The sequence below is a fragment of the Cydia fagiglandana genome, chromosome 7 (genome assembly GCF_963556715.1).
Source record: "Cydia fagiglandana chromosome 7, ilCydFagi1.1, whole genome shotgun sequence".
Classification (NCBI taxonomy): domain Eukaryota; kingdom Metazoa; phylum Arthropoda; class Insecta; order Lepidoptera; family Tortricidae; genus Cydia; species Cydia fagiglandana.
This window is the reverse complement of record NC_085938.1, coordinates 20023786-20043289: the sequence shown is the minus strand read 5'-3', so window position 1 is coordinate 20043289 and position 19504 is coordinate 20023786. Positions and strand designations below refer to the sequence as shown.

Below are 19504 nucleotides of genomic sequence, written 5' to 3'. Positions count from 1 at the left end.
AAAATGATTTACAAGGATCAAACTTTCACTGATGGATTTGAAATATGTGATATTTTTAATAAACATTTTCAATCAGTTTTCGTGCCTCCTACCCCTAATTGTAATAATTATAAATCAAATGATTCCTTCTCAGCTTTTAAAATCGACATAAACACCATCACATTTACAGATGATATGATACTAAAAGAATTACGGAATGTCAATGTTAACAAGGGAGCTGGCCCCGATGGGATTCACCCGGTTTTGATTTCGCGATGTGCCGACGAGCTTCTAAAACCCATATCTAGTATATTTAACCTATCTATTAGGACGGGTGTCTTCCCAAGTGTTTGGAAAAAGGCTCTAATCACACCTATACCCAAGAATGCTCAAAAAGAGTTAATAACCCAATATAGACCAATTTCCAAATTATGTACTCTTGGCAAAATACTCGAAAAAATTGTTACTAACCAACTATCCTATGTCGTGCGTCATCACATAACTGAAAATCAGCATGGTTTTATAAGATCCCGCAGTGTAGAAACAAATTTACTAACTTTTACTGATCATTTACTTCAAGTTATGGATGTTAATGGCCAAGTTGATGTCGTTTATACCGATTTTTCTAAGGCGTTCGACAAAATCAGCCATGATCTCTTGCTCACGAAGCTTTATAGCCTCGGTGTGCACGGTAGCTTATTGAGGTGGATTGAATCATATATCCGAAATCGAAGCCAAGCCGTGTGTATGAAAGGTTATTGCTCAAATTACCTTAAAATCCCTTCTGGCGTTCCCCAAGGATCACATCTCGGGCCTGTGCTATTTTCTCTTTATATAAATGACATAGGAGACATTATTAAGTATAGTCAACATCTACTGTATGCAGATGATACTAAATTATATAGAACTATTAAATGTATTGATGACTGCCATAAATTACAATCTGATTTAGAAGCATTATCGTTGTACTGTTCCACTAATCAATTGTTTCTCAATGCAGATAAGTGTAATGTAATAACATATTCTAGAAAAATGTCTCCTATTCAACACGACTACAGGCTTTGTGGTAATCTCCTTAACCGCGTTAACCAAATTCGCGACTTAGGTATCATTCTCGATGACCGACTAACCTTCACATCACATATTGATAGTATAATCAAACGAGCATTTAGAAGTCTAGGTTTCATAAATAGAATTACAAAACCATTCAAAAAAATTATCACTCTTAAAATCCTATATTTCGCTTTCGTTAGATCTATTCTAGATTTCGGATGTGTAATCTGGAGCCCGTATTACAAACACCACATCGATCGTATCGAAAAGTGCAAAGAAAATTTATTAAAATATTAAATTATCGACACAATCGTCCCAATGACCATTATTTATTTAATCGTATGGCTACAAACTAGTCGCTTGATAATTAATTGCTTATTGAATAGGTACTATAGTTTAACATCTAGTTTCTTCACCCATTGGGTTGCGTTCACATCAGGGCGGAGCAGGTCCAGGGAAACTCCGGTATATTTCCTCTTTGGGCAGTCGTAGATGATGTGATTAATAGTCTGCACTGGAGCCCCGCAATCACACGCCGGTGAATTTCGCCAGCCACACTTAAACATGTAATCCCCACAGAGTCCATGTTCGGTTCTGAGCCTATTCAGCTGGCACAAGTCCCGTCTAGAGCCCGAGAAGCCAAATGGCTTTTGCGTGGGGTCATAGTTAGAGACATCAGCCCTGGGTGGGTTTGCTATCCATTCGTCTTTCCATCTTGTTTTTATATTGAACGGCTTTTCCATCAGGTACTGTGCTGTCTGGTAGGGCGGATGTCGGGATTTCAGACGATGTCGAGGCGGGCACATAAACTCCTGGTGAACCGGTAGATTTGAGTTTCGAGCTATTTTGTTGGCTTCATTTAGTAAAGCCTGTTGCCTTCTAAGATGCGGAGGCGGTATGTGGCTCAGTGCTGGCAACCATTGTAGGGGGGTTGATTGTATCGTGCCAGATATACAGCGCATAGTTTTATGCAACTGGACGTCGATCTTGTCTGTGTGGGCACTGTTCAACCAAACCGGGGCGCAGTATTCTCCTGCTGAATACACCAGGCTAAGCCCACTTGTGCGCAGTACTTCCGCGCTAGCTCCCCAAGACGTGCCTGTAAGCTTATGCAAGATGTTGTTGCGAGTTACGAGTTTCTTATTTAACTTGCTCAGGTGAGATCGGTATGTCAGCGAACGATCAAGAGTGACGCCAAGATATTTAGGCTGTGGGTTGTATTCCAGGATTTTACCGTCAAAAGTGACTTTGGGGCAGTATGTGGCCAGTTGGTTGTGTAGGTGGAATGTTGATACTTCAGTTTTACTAGCGTTTGGTACTAATCTCCACGTTTTGAAGTAGTTGTTTATTGTAACCAAGTCACTTGTGAGTTGTTCCTCAGAGGCCTTAAACGTTTTGTGCTGGTAAGTTAGGGCAATATCGTCAGCATACATAAATTTTCTAGAGGCCGTGCTCGGTAAATCGTATGTGTAGAGGTTAAACAGTAGCGGCGCTAATGTTGAACCTTGTGGGAGGCCATTTTGTAGTTTTCTGACACGGCTTCGTTTGTCCCCTAGGTACACAACGAACTCCCGATTGCTGAGCATGTTGTTTACTAGATTTGTGATTCGTCGGCAGGGCACCGCCTTCATTAGCTTAAAGAGCATCCCTTGTCTCCACACAGTGTCATAAGCTGCGGATAGGTCCACGAGGACGGCCACAGTTTTTAGTTGCTTTTGAAACCCAGCTTCTATATGTGATGTAAGAGACAGGACTTGATCAACACAATTACGACCACTTCTGAATCCCGCTTGCTCCACAGGGACAATTTTATCGATAAGCGGGCTTATCCTGAACGCCAGTAGCTTTTCCAGTAGCTTGTACGTGCAGCTAAGTAAGGCAATTGGTCTGTAGCTCTTTGCATCACAAGCAGGTTTTTCGGGTTTGAGTACAGCAATTACTTTGGCGAAGTTAAACGCTGGGGGTAGTTTGTTTCTAGCTAGAATGTCGGAAAAGAAAGCTGCTAACCATTTTACACATTTAGGGCCGAGGTTCTTAATAAATTCATTGTAGTAGATACCATCCTGCCCTGCTGCTTTACCTAGAGCAAGTTGATTAATAGCGGCAGATGTTTCATCAATTGAAAACGGCCTGGACAGATTTGCGTCATCTGGGAGTGTATCTTTGAGTTTATTGGCCAGCATCTTAATGTTTCTAGTAGTGGCACGGTCTCCTCGTACACGTGATGTTTCTACAATGCGTTTTCCTATGGAGTCCGTAAGCTTTTGAGAAACATTGTGATTTTTTGACCCAGTTTTGCCTGTAAGTTTATTGAGTACCTTCCACGCTTTTCTGCTTGATGTTTTGAAGTTAAGCTTTTCAACAGTGGCTACCCATTTGTTCTTCCGTTCGATATCCAGAGATTGTAGTAAGTCACGTCCTACTTCCTGATCGCCTGATTCTTTGTACTGTTGGTAAAGTTGCTCGCTTTCCTTGGTCCACCCGGGTATGTACGTTTTTCGGAAGCCTCGGGGGACGTACTTTTTGGCAGCTGAAATGACTAAACCAACCAATCTCTCGTAGTTTTCGGCTTTCGGCGGAATCCATCTGATGGAGTTGTCAATGTATGTTGCAAATCCATCCCACTGTGCCTTTTGGAAATTCCATCTTGGTAGAGGCATGGACTGTACTAATGGGATTTGGTTGCCGACCTCTAACAGAATTGGACGGTGTTGACTATTTGGGAAGTTTGTTAGTATTTTCCTTGTGGCGGGAAGAGGAGCGCCTGTACTATCACGAGAAACAAAAGTTAGGTCCGGGTTGTACTCTTTTCTCCATCTGGCTGATCTAAATGAGCCCTTGTCTTTTGCGTCGAAGACTAGCTGGTAGTTATTGTCTTCCGCCCATTGGTTGAGTGCTATGCCGTTTAGGTCGTTGGAGTCATAACGCCAGGTGGTATGGTGGCTATTAAAATCACCAGCGTATACACAGGGGTGCGGTAAGATCGGTGCCCCATCTCCCCATGAGTTGTTAGGAGGTTTATAGATGTTTGCTATGGTCAACTCTTGTGCTCTAATTACCGAGATATAGTAGTTCGGATTTGGTATTTGCGGCAAAACCACGATGTTCGATATTCCCTGTTTGACATAGGTTGCTATACCATGTTTGGGGTGGTTAAGTGCGTCAACTAGACTGTACCCTGGGATTTTCCCCCTTAACTCTAAGTTTTGCTCATCCCTGGTGTGAGTCTCTTGGAGTAGTAATATATCAACATTATGTTTCGTCAAAATTTTGTGCAAGACTTCGCACTTTGCCAGGCTAATTCCTTCTATGTTGAGCTGGCATATACGTAGGCTAGGCCCAATGGTAATTTTCGAAGAACTTTCATCATTATTTGCATCCATCATAGTACACTTTCGAAATAGCATCAGCGACTCGGTTAACTTGCTGTGAGGTTGATCAATGGCAACAGGTACAGCAGCCGAAAGGTTGTTACTCGATTAGCGCCACCCAGGGGACACGTGCAGGGTGTTAGTGGCAATTCCTGCGGACGTGAGTAACATCGTCCCCCAATGACCATTATACCCATTCTTTGACACACTACCAACTCACGAGTCTTGCAAACCGCCGCAAGCTGTTCGATATATCCTTCCTTTACAAAATTGTCAATAACGAAGTTGATTGCCCTTTATTACTCTCAAAATTAAACTTCATCACTAAAGCCAGACTTCCCGCTCGCCCCAACCGTAACCTTCATATGTTCGTACCACCCATCCGTCGAAAGAACTACACTAGAAACAGTTTTATTCTCCGTATTATGTATGTATCTTTACAACAAAGAATTCAACGAAATAGAGCTTTTCAATACCACTCTTAGAGGGTTGAAAAACAAGATTAATAATAAATTAAATAGTTACGATTAATACAATCAAAAGTGAGTAATAATAATGTATAACATAAGTACCAGCAACACGCTAGATATTAAGTAGGTAGTAAACAATTGTACTTCTTCTTATAGTTTAAGTTAAATAATTCAGGTCCGTTGCAACAACAATATTAACTATAATCTACAACGTTTTCGGCACTGTATTGTCAATCTTATATGTAATAGTTTTCAATGTATCTTTTTTGTAATGACTGTTTGTGCCAAAATAAAGAGAAAAAAAAAAAAATAATATCTTTTAGACATCACCAAGATACGATAACGATATGTTTAAGATCTAACCTGTCAAATTTGACATTTACGCGGTTCTGGAGATACTCTTGAACGATTTCCACAGGATATGACTTAGAGATCCAATTCACATCTAATAGATATCTTACTCTATCTAACGTCAAAGTAACATTGGTTGCCCGAATTGCGCTGCAAAAGAGAACTAGTTGATATCTAAACTATAACGTATCTAGAATGGATCTAGTACGTGTTGTCACTTTTGAATATCTTGAAGTTCGAATACGGCAGTTTGTCACTGTATCGTTAGTTAGTATTTTCACGAGTGTCAAGGGAAAACGTTATTCAGGTAACTTATGCTAATATTTAGGTAGTTTTAACAAAATTCTCTGAAATTATAGAGGAATCCCGCTTGCCTCCATATCCCGCATCCTAAGCTCGAGAATATACTGAACCTATACTAATACAAAGCTATTACACTGGTTACTTCGGTCCTCTGCGAATGTAGAGTATCGTTGAAATGCCTATTTAAATTGTTGTTTGTTTGTTTGTTCTGCAAAGTACAGTAACACTTTTGGTTTAATGGTCCATATGCGAGCACTAATTTCCCGCAGCTCAGCCTTCGGCCTCGCGTAGAGACCAGTCGAACGCTACAAGAATCTTGTAACACAACGTACAATCAAAAAACTTGGTTGTTTCTCCGTTGATACCTTCTGGTTGAACTCCTACGTGTATTTTACTCAGCAATTTAATGTATCTATCTTCTCTCTCTACGCTCTTCTCTTCAAAGCAGTTTCTGTCCAGTCGAGGTCTTTTTGAACTTCGACTCACAATTTACAACGACAAACAAACCAGACAGTTTTAAGGAGTCCACTGATTAACAGTCCAGTTGTTGAAGAAAATTTTGACAGTTCCGAACAACTGTCAGACCGATTCCGTCCGGCGGACTGTTAATCAGTGCGCCCCTTAATAGCAAAGTCAACCCATTATCATGTAACAATTTACTGTCATAGTACTTATATCCAAAGAAGGAAGAACTTACTTGGTCGTTTCTCCGGTGGTACAGGTTGCACCGTGGTCGGCGGAGGCGGCCGGTTGACCGCTCTCAGTCTCCTTGGACTCTTTGCCAAGGCGTGAGATATACTCGGCAACCGTATATCCAAATGGGAGCCCCTATCCGTCACAATTTTATTATTCATCGCGTATAACTTAGTCGTTATGTCCCGAGCTATAAGCGTTGTTATGACGGAAGCCAGGTATGGCTCTTTAACGAAGAGGTATTCTAGAGAGCTGCGTTGCCAGTAGACGTAGCGGCAGGAGGATGCGGCTACGATGGATACCTGGATAAAAAATAAATTGTTTTGATAAATACGTTTCTGCTATTGATGAATTTTAAATATAGGTATGTAAAAATTTCATACAAGCAAATTTTAACGAAGTACATACGTCGAAGTGGACAGGGTGGGTTTTGTATAAGCTCGAGACGAGAGTGAAGTTTAAGTAGTAGGATAGGAATCGTATGATTTGTACATCAGGCTTTGTTTCCATAAATATTCGATGCCTTCTTGTGAATAATGTTGTAATTGAGACATTTCACATAAAAAACTCAGCCTCGCTGTGCAGAGGGGGAACGCGGCCAGCGTCCTGGGAACAATGCCTCAGGCTAATTTAGGGCTAGATTTATGATTTATTTATTTTGTTATTTAATATCTGTTTTAATAAAAGATTAATATAAAAAAAATTCACATAAACCCTAAATATATATAAGATAAAGATGAAGAACATACGATAAGTTACGTTTTATACACATCGATTACCATCAAATGGAAATATTGGTGGATGGTGGGTCAGAGTGGGAATTCACATTCCCAATCGGGCGTGACATGATACAGTAACCGCCACATTCTAACACCGCGCTTTAGTAAAAGAAAAACGCGATAATTGGGAACATTTGCCTGGTGGTGTTAGTGAAACGAAAAGTTTTAAACATTAAATACAATGTAAGTTTTTCTAGTCGCTATTTAACCCAATTTTCTGCTTTATGGCCACCTCGGCTGTTATTCGCCCGTATCGGACAGCAATTAGGTCAGCGGAAAGGGGTAGCCATAGATCACTTTACATTGGACAATGCAAAGAACATTACGGTAATTCAGTAAGTATACGAGTAAGTTAATCCAGCGAGCGGCAAGAACTTACTTCTATGTTTACGGCTTGGGGACGTGCGTAAAGGGACACTATTACAAGGCCACATATCAATTTTACAGATTGATCTCATGTACTAAAACACACACAACAAATACAAATGTGTATGCGAGGGTGCTAAGCAAATAGCTTTGCTTCGTAAACATTTTACACTGCGCATCTCGCTTGCCCCCTTATAAATAAGTAAGTTTGACGACCAGTCTGGCCTAGTGGGTAGTGACACTGCCTGTGAAGCCGATGGTCCTGGGTTCGAATCCCAGTAAGGGCATTTATTTGTGTGATGACACAGATATTTGTTCCTGAGTCATGGATGTTTTCTATGTATTTAAGTACATATTTATATATTATATATATCGTTGTCTGAGTACCCACAACACAAGCCTTCTTGAGCTTACTGTGGGACTTAGTCAATCTGTGTAAGAATGTCCTATAATATTTATTTATTTATTTATTTAAGTATGAACAAGATGTACCGTGAAACCTGAATAGGTTCTACACCGAATGGTGTCGAATATCAAATTAGGAGGTCAAAGACCTTCCGTTCTAGTCATCAGATCATGGATTAAGGGCATGACAGTCTCACTTGCATCAATGTTGCTAAATCGTATACCACTATGAAAAGCAGAGTTAAGATAATAATGTTATTCGAATGGTACCTTTAAAGTCTTGATTGAATGCGACATAAGTACATATCATTTCTTAGGTATAAGTACAAGTAAAAAAGAGTCCCGGTGGCGACCGTGCGTTTTCTCAAACACTTCATAATGCAATGTCTATAGGAGGTTATCTGCGAGGGTAGGTAATGCCAAAGAGCGAAGTGACTTACGGCGAAGTAAACCGATCGTGAAATGAGAAATGGATGCCTAGAACAAGCCCGACAACGGACCTACCATTTACAAAATACAACTGACTCCTAAGAAATATTTTGAAGTGGATACTTTTGGCCAACTTGTGTAAGTATAATTATCTTGTGAATCGGCCCGATCTTAGTGCACTTTAAAATGATAAATTGTACTTAAACTTAGTCAGTAGTCACTTCAATATTGATGCAGAGTTAGCTTAGACAAACTCTAATTATATTTTTAATTATTTTTAATCCTTGTATACGTGTGTGTTAATGTCTCTATGATCAGCATTAACAATAATGTTGGAAGACATTATAATTAATCGGGTTGATTATTTATTTGATGGGCAAGCAGTTGACAGTCCACAACGTAAAAACTCAAGTAATTTACGGTTACTTTTTTACCGAAATAGGTAGATACGAAAATATTAATGGTTTTTGACAGAACATGTTTTATTTGCTCATTTTACTTTATTTCACGGGTCGTTAGGTTTGTTTTTACCAAGTGCCTTGAGGTGATTAATTATTATAGCTAACGGTATTTTGATTGAACTATGTAAATATGTTTTTGGATCAATGACGCTGATATTTTTATTAACCGTCTTCCTTTCCAAGAAGGCTTGTTAAAACTAATCATTTTTCGTCATTCCTAAGCCATATAACTCCGCCACATTGCTCTTACAGTGATCATCGATCATTCCAAATAATTGCCGGAACAAACAGTACAGCGACCTTCGGAACCCCTTCGGGTAGTTATATAGGTCACAGCTTTACGGAGCTGCGGGCGCCGTGAATAATTACGTCATCAGTGTGATGAACCGTGATAGACGCTATTGACGCACTAGTCATTTAACACTGCATACCGCATACCGCTTAATTAGCATGTCTTGGGTTGCAGTGCAGCGCGTGACTCCATATGTCAAGCGTGACTTCAATAAGTCGAGACGAACAAACAGGTACAGCGACCTTTGGAACCCCTTCGGGTAGTTATATAGGTCGCAGCTTTACGGAGCTGCGAGCGCCGTGAATAATTATGTCATCAGTGTGATGAGCCGTGATAGACGCTATTGGCGCATTAGTTATTTAACACTGCATACGACTTAATTAGCATGACTTGGGTTGCAGCGTGTGACTCCGTATGTCAAGCGTGACTTCAATAAGTCGAGACGAACAAACAGGTACAGCGACCTTCGGAACCCCTTCGGGTAGTTATATAGGTCACAGCTTTACGGAGCTGCGGGCGCCGTGAATAATTACGTCATCAGTGTGATGAACCGTGATAGACGCTATTGGCGCATTAGTTATTTAACTCTGCATACGACTTAATTAGCATGACTTGGGTTGCAGCGTGTGACTCCATATGTCAAGCGTGACTTCAATAAGTCGAGACGAACAAACAGGTACAGCGACCTTCGGAACCCCTTCGGGTAGTTATATAGGTCACAGCTTTACGGAGCTGCGGGCGCCGTGAATAATTACGTCATCAGTGTGATGAACCGTGATAGACGCTATTGGCGCATTAGTTATTTAACTCTGCATACGACTTAATTAGCATGACTTGGGTTGCAGCGTGTGACTCCATATGTCAAGCGTGACTTCAATAAGTCGAGACGAACAAACAGGTACAGCGACCTTTATTGGAACCCCTTCGGGTAGTTATGTAGGTCACAGCTTTACGGAGCTGCGGGCGCCGTGAATAATTATGTCATCAGTGTGATGATCCGTGATAGACGCAAATATCAAAAGTGTAACGGACAAAATGTCAAGTGTCCTTGTATTTGAAGTAGGTATGGATCGCTTTATCCACATTTATCCACGTGATAAAACAACTGCCACTTTTTAACTCTGTGGGATAGAAAGAGACGGACAGCGTTTTATCACGCTGTCACGTAGACAAATACGACCATCATATCCGTACTGGTAGGTATTCAGAAATGATGTGTGATAACGTTAATTATTTGCTTCAAGATGAGAAAATGCTTTTCACTGTACTGGATTTTGCGTTAGGTCTCCGAGCTCCCTGACCTACCTAAACTTATTAATAATGCCAAAGTGGGTACCGCACTTTGGCCAGCTGTCGGTAATAACATCTCGAGTTTAAACCGTCATCCCTCTCGTTACTCACCCTCTACCATAGACAAAGGAATATGAAGACGTGTGGCATGTGAGAAATATTGTACAGTCAACAACAGGTAGGTATAATAGTGATGTGTTCAAAATAATCAAAGCACAGCTTTATTGACAAAATAATAAGAGAATGTACTGATTTTTGAGACCAGGCGTTTCTTCTACTGAGTCAGTAGAAGAAACGCCTGGTGTCAAAAACCGGGCAAGTGCGAGTCGGACTCACGCACGAAGGGTTCCGTACCATAATGCAAAAAAAAAAACAAAAAAAAGCAAAAAAAAAAACGGTCACCCATCCAAGTACTGACCCCTCCCGACGTTGCTTAACTTTGGTCAAAAATCACGTTTGTTGTATGGGAGCTCCATTTAAATCTTTATTTTATTCTGTTTTTAGTATTTGTTGTTATAGCGGCAACAGAAATACATCATCTGTGAAAATTTCAACTGTCTAGCTATCACGGTTCGTGAGATACAGCCTGGTGACAGACGGACGGACGGACGGACGGACGGACGGACGGACGGACGGACGGACGGACGGACAGCGAAGTCTTAGTAATAGGGTCCCGTTTTACCCTTTGGGTACGGAACCCTAAAAATCAGTACATTCCCTTATTATTTTGTCAATAATGACTGTACCCACAAATAGCCAAACATGTTCGTAAAGACACCGGACCTAATTTGACTTTTCTTTTCTTCATATGTTGTAATAAAAGTACTCAACTGGGCACTAGCAAACTAGGCAATGCGGCGATAATATGCATTATATTTAACTACATTTCATTTAAGTGTTACCAGGCGTGTCTCACTCCGCGATTTCATCGCTTTGCTACAGGTAGCTAAAAGTACATCCGTTCGGCCCCAATTTTGGGGTTTGCCATAAGCCGCGCGTGGCGCTGTCGCCACCTAGCGGCCATATCTGTGCTGATCGTAACAGACGCGTTTTGTTAGAGAGTGAGTCTGCTGTACTTAGTACTATTATTTATTCTGTGGTGTTACATAGCTCTGTTCATCCTATCCTAAGCTCTGTTAATGAAACACTATGCTCCTCCTCCTCCTCGGTCTTTGAATTGAATGCAGGAAGGCTGCACGTCTTCTTTATATACTTGTCTCTAGTATTACTTCGACTATGCTCTCCAAGAAGCACTATTTGAATTTTGTATGAAACTTCGCTCCCAGCGAGTTTTGAGTGGCAAGAAATGAATGTTTTATACGATCTAGTACGTACTTTGCAGTTTTCTAATACAGTGAATGGGTCATACATCAGAAAACATACGTTGGTTACTAACGTAAACTAAGACAAAACAAGAAAAATACCTACTTACGATATTATTCGTAGAATTATAATTAAAGAACCGTGTTCTGACTGCGGCTTCGTGCGGTACAAGTTTTTGCATTGATTTATTGAACACTTAATTCGCTTAAAAAATACTTATACATAAGACAAGCATTACTAATTCGTTACCTACCTTATATCTTTAAACGAGCAAGTCTTGTATATTTACTTATATATTTCGAGGATCTCAGAAACGGCTCTAACGATTACAATGAAATTTGCTATATGGGGGTTTTCGGGGGCGAAAAATCGATACCTTATCTCTCGGAAAACGCGTATTTTTGAGTTTTTATATTTATGTTTTCCGAGCAAAGCTCGGTCTCTTAGGATTCTATAATAAAATAACAGAAGGGGTGTGGTGGCCGAGTGGATAAATGACGTCCGACTTTCAATCCGGAGGTCGCAGGTTCAAATCCTGGCTCGTACCAATGAGTTTTCCGGAACTTATGTACGAAATATCATTTGATATTTACCACTAGCTTTTCGATGAAGGAAAACATCGTGAGGAAACCTGCATACATCTGCGAAGAAATTCAAAGGTGTATGTGAAGTCCCCAATCCGCATTGGGCTAGCGTGGGGACTAAAGCACAAGCCCACTCGCGCATGAGAGGCCTGTGCCCAGCAGTGGGACGTATATAGGCTGAATTGTTAACACGTTCACTGCGATAGAAGGTCTAAAGACCCCCTGCTAGTACTCCCGGGCTGTGCGGGCAAAAATATTGTGGTTTCGCTCTGGTGCGGACCTCGTAGCTTATAGAATTGTATAGGTAGAAAAGAGTCCAATATATGGTTCGATTTCTATTATAACGTAGAATTTATTTATACTTTAAAACACGCAGGAGGTCTTAAGGCCTCTCACCGCACTGAGAGTGAAAAGTGTGCGTCCAGTGCGGATAGGGGGTCTAAAGACCTCATATAGGTAGTACGGGCTAATCCGCCCCCTCCCGCACCTGTTTGTGTCTATCATAGTCGAACTATGACCCAGTGATGTGCACGCGTCTATGAGCAATGTGCGTAAGGTATTGAATTTGGTAGTGAGTCAAAATACGTACATTCTAAGTAGTAAGCGTCTATTATGTTCAGTGTTTAATAAGTTATCCCCAAGAAGCGCTGTTGGTCAGTGAGTGATATTAACAATAAGTATCGAATGTGATGAATCATGGGTCATGTAAACAAGAGATGTTGGAGAATTCTACAATTAGCACAGAATCAGAATGAAGTGCAAGACGAAACCTCCGTGCCAAAATATCGCCGAGTTTACCAAAAAGTTACTGCAAAAGCGAACACAGTATGTGAGCCGTCTTCTAGTAGAAATTAAATCTTACTGCCTACTTGTGATTGTAACAAGCCACTATGTCTTAAATGTTTCTATATCAGTCATATATGATTCACTTACAGTAATATGTATATAATAAATATTTTTGATTTATCGATAAAATTCATTTGTATTAGGAACATCACTAGAAGCAAATACAAATGTTGTTGGAAAGTGTCTTTATAAACTAACAGAATCTTGTTTAAAGGATACTGCGTGAACGCGCGTAGAACTAGTTTGAATATTTAAATAAATATACGCCTTTTGTTCGCGTGCGTCAAGCAGACACATCCGTTTAGACCCTAATGCTGTAAACACAAAATTTGTATCAGTGCCTATTCCTTTCGATAATATATCTCTTCATCCAGATCATCATAGTTTCCTTTACGCTCCAGATCCAATAGGTTACGGGCCTGCGCGTTTTCAATAAAAATCAAAACGTATTTCGAGCGTAAAAAAGCGAAAATAGTTAATACGGTTGCCGACAGTAATGGCGTCCAGTACAAGTTCCTCAACTCCACTCGTGATGGAAAAACTAAAGGGAATGGAAAACTATTCATCGTGGAAATTTATGATGAAGATGGTGCTAGTTCATGAAGATCTCTGGGATTTTGTGGAAAAAGAGGTTGACGATAAAAAACCGGAAGATGTGAAAAAGGGCCAGAAAGCGCTCGCACGCATTGCATTGTCCGTGCAATCGACGGCCTTCGTACACATCAGGAACGCGACCTCGGCACACAAAGCATGGACGAGTCTTCAGAAAGCGTATGAAGATAAGGGATTATGTCGGAGATTAGGCCTGTTGCGAACATTATTCAGCACAAAGTTGACGGATTGTCAGAGTATGGAGAAATACATAAACAAAATCACGGATGTCGCACAACAACTGCAGGATATTGGTGCTGGGTTGGAGGATGACTTTGTTGCGGTCATCATGCTGAGCGGACTTCCTGAGGACTACGACCCGCTAATCATGGCTATTGAGAACTCGTCAACTGCCAAATTATCTAGCGAAGTTGTATCGGCGAAGCTGCTACAGGAGAGGATGCGACGTGAGGACAGCAAGCGCGACGGAGACGGAGTTACGGCTCTGGCGGCCGCGAGAAAGCTGCCCAGGTGTTATGTATGTAAGAGGACCGGACATCTCAAGAAAGATTGTCCGATGTTAAACAAGAAGAAAAGTAGCAAGGGAACGTCGTCGGCAAAGGCTCTACTCACGGCGCTGTCGGTGAACGTGGAAAGTGATCTTTGGTACGTGGACAGTGGTTCGGCGAGTCATCTTTGTCGAGATGTGAACATTATGAGTGACATGAAGTCAGAGAAATCGTTGCAGGTGACTGTAGCTAACGGAGACAAACTATTTACGGCCGGGCGAGGAAATGTTCAAGTGGAACAACGTAATGGCACTGTAAAGACTATAAGTGATGTGTATTATGTACCTAATTTAGCAGCTAACTTATTGTCGGTAAGCGCCATGGCAAAGAAAGGCTTTAAGATAGTATTCGAATCCGATAGTTGCGAAATATTAGATAATGGGGTTATTGCAGCGACAGCTACTTTGAAAAATGATGTTTATGTCCTTGACACTGTGGGGGCGTGTTCTAATGTTCCTTTACAGGACAAACAGATGGCCAATGCAGCAGTGGAGGAGAAGCGTGCGGTTACTAGCGACGAAACTGTCTCTGTAGCTTCAGAGAAGGTTTGGCATCGTCGTCTATCGCATCTCAACAGAAGAAGCATGGAACTTTTGAGAAAAGGTATGGCTTCTGGTATATCATATGATAGTAGAGATTTTGAAACGTGTGTAGCGTGTGTACAAGGTAAGGCAAGTAGGGTCCCCTTTCCTAAGAAATCTCTCAACAGGGCTAAAGAAGTCCTGGGTTTAGTACATACAGACGTCTGTGGACCGCTACCATCTCCCTCATTCAGCGGTGCGAGGTATTTCTTGCTTTTCATAGATGACTATTCTAGAAAGACGTTTGTGTACTTTTTAACTAAAAAAGGTGAAGTATTTGATAGGTTCAAAGAATTTAAGGCTTTAGTAGAGAACCAGACAGGTAAAAAGATAAAATCGCTACGTAGCGACAACGGAGGAGAATACACCAGTTCTGCTTTTCAGGCGTATCTCAAAAGCAATGGCATCGTGCATCAAACCACTGTTCCTGGCTCCGCTGCTCAGAACGGGGTCGCAGAACGCGCGAACAGGACCGTGATGCAGGCTGCAAGATGTATGCTGCAAGATGCGGGCCTGAGCAACGAATTCTGGGCGGAGGCTGTTAACACGGCAGTCTACGTTAAAAACCGCTGTCCTACAAAAGCTGTACTGGGGAGCACTCCTGAAGAAAAGTGGAGTGGCAAAAAGGTATCTCTAAGTCATTTACGTATCTTTGGTTCTGTGGCTTATGCGATGACTTTGACGCGTTCAAAATTAGATCCGAAATGCAAAAAGTACATTTTTGTTGGGTATTGTGAGCATACAAAGGGTTACAGACTCTTGGACCCGGAACAACCAACAAAATGCATCAAAGCCAGAGATGTAACCTTCTTAGAAAATACGTTCATTAAAAAAGTATCAAATGATGACATTGACAATGTCATTGAGTCAATTGAAATATTTCCACAAATTGTAAATAATAATGGAAATAAAAATATTGAAATCCAATTGTCTGACTTAACTTCTGTACAACCAGAATCATCCGTAGTGAGCGGTACGTCTGATGATGCCAATTTGACACAAAATTCTCAGAATACGAGCGATCGAACGAGTACGATCACAATACATGATTCGTCTAGCTCTAGTGAATGTGATGATCCGGCCGATGAAACTTATATTCCAGAGGAGGAGAGTATGGATACTTCGGAATATGACAGTTCATCGGGTTCACCACATTTTGGATTCCTAGCGGGCACGTGCGATCCAGATGCTCCACGGACTGTACAAGAAGCGCTGAGTGGTCCAGATGCTGACAATTGGAGAGAAGCAATGTCTTGTGAGTACAACTCATTTATTAAGAACGAGTGTTGGACACTGACAGATCGACGAGAGTCACAAAAACCTGTCAAATGCAAGTGGGTGTTCAAAGTAAAACGTGGATTGAACGGTGAACTACTCAAATATAGGGCGCGCCTGGTAGCTAAAGGCTTCACGCAGCAATATGGAATAGACTATGAGGAGACGTATTCACCGGTTGTCAGATACTCCACTATACGTACTTTGTTAGCCTTGGCGGTTGAGTACGGTATGAAGATTGAACATCTTGATGTAAAAACAGCATTTCTCAACGGTGACTTGAAGGAAACTGTGTTCATGGAACAACCGGAAGGCTTTATAGTTAAAGGTCAAGAAAGTAAGGTCTACAAATTAAATAAAGCCATTTACGGGTTGAAACAAGCCTCAAAGGCATGGTACGAGAAGATTGATCATGTTCTATGCAGTAAATTGAAGTTCAATAAGTCATCATCTGAACCTTGTGTTTATTTTCAGCGACTGAAGGGGTCGTTTATAATTATTGCTCTGTACGTTGATGACATAATATTGTTTTCGACAGGTGATGAACGTGATAAGTTAGATGTCAAAGTCAAATTAATGAAGGAATTTGATATGACAGATCTAGGGTCAGCTCATCAGGTGTTAGGTATGAGATTGTGTAGAGATGAAAACAAAATTACTCTCGATCAATCCAGTTATATCGCGATGGTGCTGAAGAAATATAAAATGGAAGAGTGTAAGTGTTCGCCTACTCCCATGGAAACTGGACTTAAGTTACCTAGGGGCAATCAAAGAGATGATACCTATGATTATAGAGGTCTTGTAGGTTCTCTTATGTATATTGCTATCTGTACCCGACCAGACATCGCATACGCAGTTAGCTACTTGAGTCAATTTAACGAATCATTTACAGAGACCCACTGGAAAGCAGCCAAAAGAGTCCTGCGCTACTTGAAAGGTACCTTGGATCTCCGTTTGACTTTTAAGAAAGGCAAGCAGCAGCTGGACATCACTGGATATGCGGATGCAGACTGGGGCAGCGACGACGTAGACCGCCGGTCGTACACGGGCTATGTCTTTAAAATAGGTGAGTCAGTAATTACTTGGGAAAGTCGCAAGCAAAAAACAGTTAGCCTTAGCTCTACCGAGGCCGAATACTATTCTTTATCTAATTCTTGTAAAGAGGGTTTGTTTATTAGTACATTTCTGAAAGAAATTATAAACAAAGAAATTGTACCGACAATTTTCAATGACAATCAGTCAGCGCTAAAATTGTGTAGGAGCTCTTTACATCATGCTAGGACCAAACATATCGATATACGGCATCATTTTATTAGAGAACTTGTAAATAGTAATAAGATTACTATTGAGTATCTGAATACTAATGATATGTTGGCAGATATACTGACAAAAGCGTTGTGTAAAGTTAAACATAGTAAGTTTGTGAGACAGCTCACATTACTGTCATAGGTAAATACATATAACGGTGTATTCTATGTAATAATTGTGTTCTTAATGTGATTACCATCATGGTTATTTGTTGGTTTAGTCAAACATGATAGTGATTACATGAAATCAAAAGACTCGTTTACTTTTCAAACATTTATTGAATTACAATTCATAAAGTGGATAACTGAACTTTGTTGATACGGTGTAGCGAAAGCTCAGTGCATATGTTTTTTGTTAATTTAATGTTAACTTAAGTTTTGTGTTTGTGTGTTGAAACAAGACTGCTTTAGTTTAAGGGCCAGTGTTGGAAAGTGTCTTTATAAACTAACAGAATCTTGTTTAAAGGATACTGCGTGAACGCGCGTAGAACTAGTTTGAATATTTAAATAAATATACGCCTTTTGTTCGCGTGCGTCAAGCAGACACATCCGTTTAGACCCTAATGCTGTAAACACAAAATTTGTATCAGTGCCTATTCCTTTCGATAATATATCTCTTCATCCAGATCATCATAGTTTCCTTTACGCTCCAGATCCAATAAATGTACCTCAAATTCTGTAAGAGGTCTTAAAGCCTCCTAATTATTTTATGTCATTATTCCATATTCTGACATCAGAACTTCGGGCGAAGCCAAAACAAGACAAAACAGTCCTTTAGCAACAGCATTAAAGTATATAAAAATCATTAACAAATTTGTGAATTTCATGAGAAAAAAAGCATTTTAATATTCTTGTTCTTTGAATGGCCTTAAGGCCCTTAACCGCACCGGTGAAATGGTACAGTTAAGGCGTAAAGACCTCTTACAGCACTAATTGAAAGTTAGCAATATTTTGAGCCGCAGTGAACGTGTTAATTTCATTAACATAACGTAATTTTTATTTACTCGACAACACAATAGAGATTGCGTCACAGCAAAACTGGAAGTTATTATAGTATTGTTACAGTATTGGCCATTTCTACTACATATTATATAGGTAAAAAGTCGAAACCATGTAATTCGGTCATTCGGGCAATAAAATTGCAACGTAGCAAGCCGCTGGGCTATTTAGAATTTTGCTGCTATAAAACGAGACCGACTAAGGTTATTGATATAGATTGGTACCTATAGATTATATGGCTCCTCTACACGATGGGCCAGCGCCGGCCATTCCAAGGGACCCATTTATGCGTTAGAGGGAGCAAGTAATATTGCTATCTCATTCTACCGCATGGCTGCGTCCCCTGGAGTGGTCGGCGCTGGCCCATCGTGTAGAGGAACCATTAAACTCCTTTTTGAAAGTCGGTTAACCCTTAATCAAACGGAACACTTTTTATGGGATTTTTGAAAACTAAGATTGGTTTTTAGGTAATTTGGGTGCGTAGATTACGAAAAAATATATAAAAATAATTTTAGTGGGGGGAAAGGGGGGTTTTGCGGTGGGAAATAATTTCCCGTTATCCGTTACGGAACAGCAAAATTTTGAATGAAGTGGGGAATAGTTTTCCATTGTCCGATACGGTTACGAACTTTTTACTAGTTAGTAGCTCCCTCCGGCTTTGCTTGGAATTCAAGTATGATCCTTTAACGTTATCTTCAAAAATCAAAGAAATAAATAAAGGGAAAAAGAAAACAAAAACAGGCACAGATTTTTTTGTGTAACAGGCAAACGGGCATATATTTTTATTTATGGAATTAACCAATTAAAATTTAGGTATAGAAAAAACACTGGGAAATAATTTCCCACTTGATAAAACCTACCAATTTTTTTGTAAATCGTACGTTCAGGGACAAACAATGGGAAATAATTACCCACTTACTAAAACCTAAAAATCTTGGCTAAATCATATCGCTATCACAATTCTTTTCTAGCAAAACACAGGGAAAATAAGTCTAGTTTATGATAGTATTCAGTGTATGCTCTTACAAGATTTTTTTTTCGCATTTAACCTCAAAACACTAAAAAAATTGTCGTTATTGCAAAAAAAATCACAACAACTGACATTGACTTTGACGTATGGTCACAAATGGCGGCCATTAGAAAAGTGTTGCCATTTTTCAAATTCAAAATGTTACTAAGATTTTAAA

The 19504-nt window shown here is 40.3% G+C and overlaps 1 protein-coding gene across 1 annotated transcript in view; it reads right to left on the bottom strand.

Annotated features, from left to right (window-relative positions):
* LOC134666140 (popeye domain-containing protein 3-like) overlaps nucleotides 1-19504 on the bottom strand; it is a 36975-nt gene that overhangs the window by 3638 nt on the left and 13833 nt on the right. Inside the window, exon 7 of the mRNA XM_063523296.1 lies at nucleotides 6225-6522. Coding sequence (XP_063379366.1) covers nucleotides 6225-6522 — 298 coding nt within the window. The remainder of the gene's footprint in view (nucleotides 1-6224; nucleotides 6523-19504) is intronic.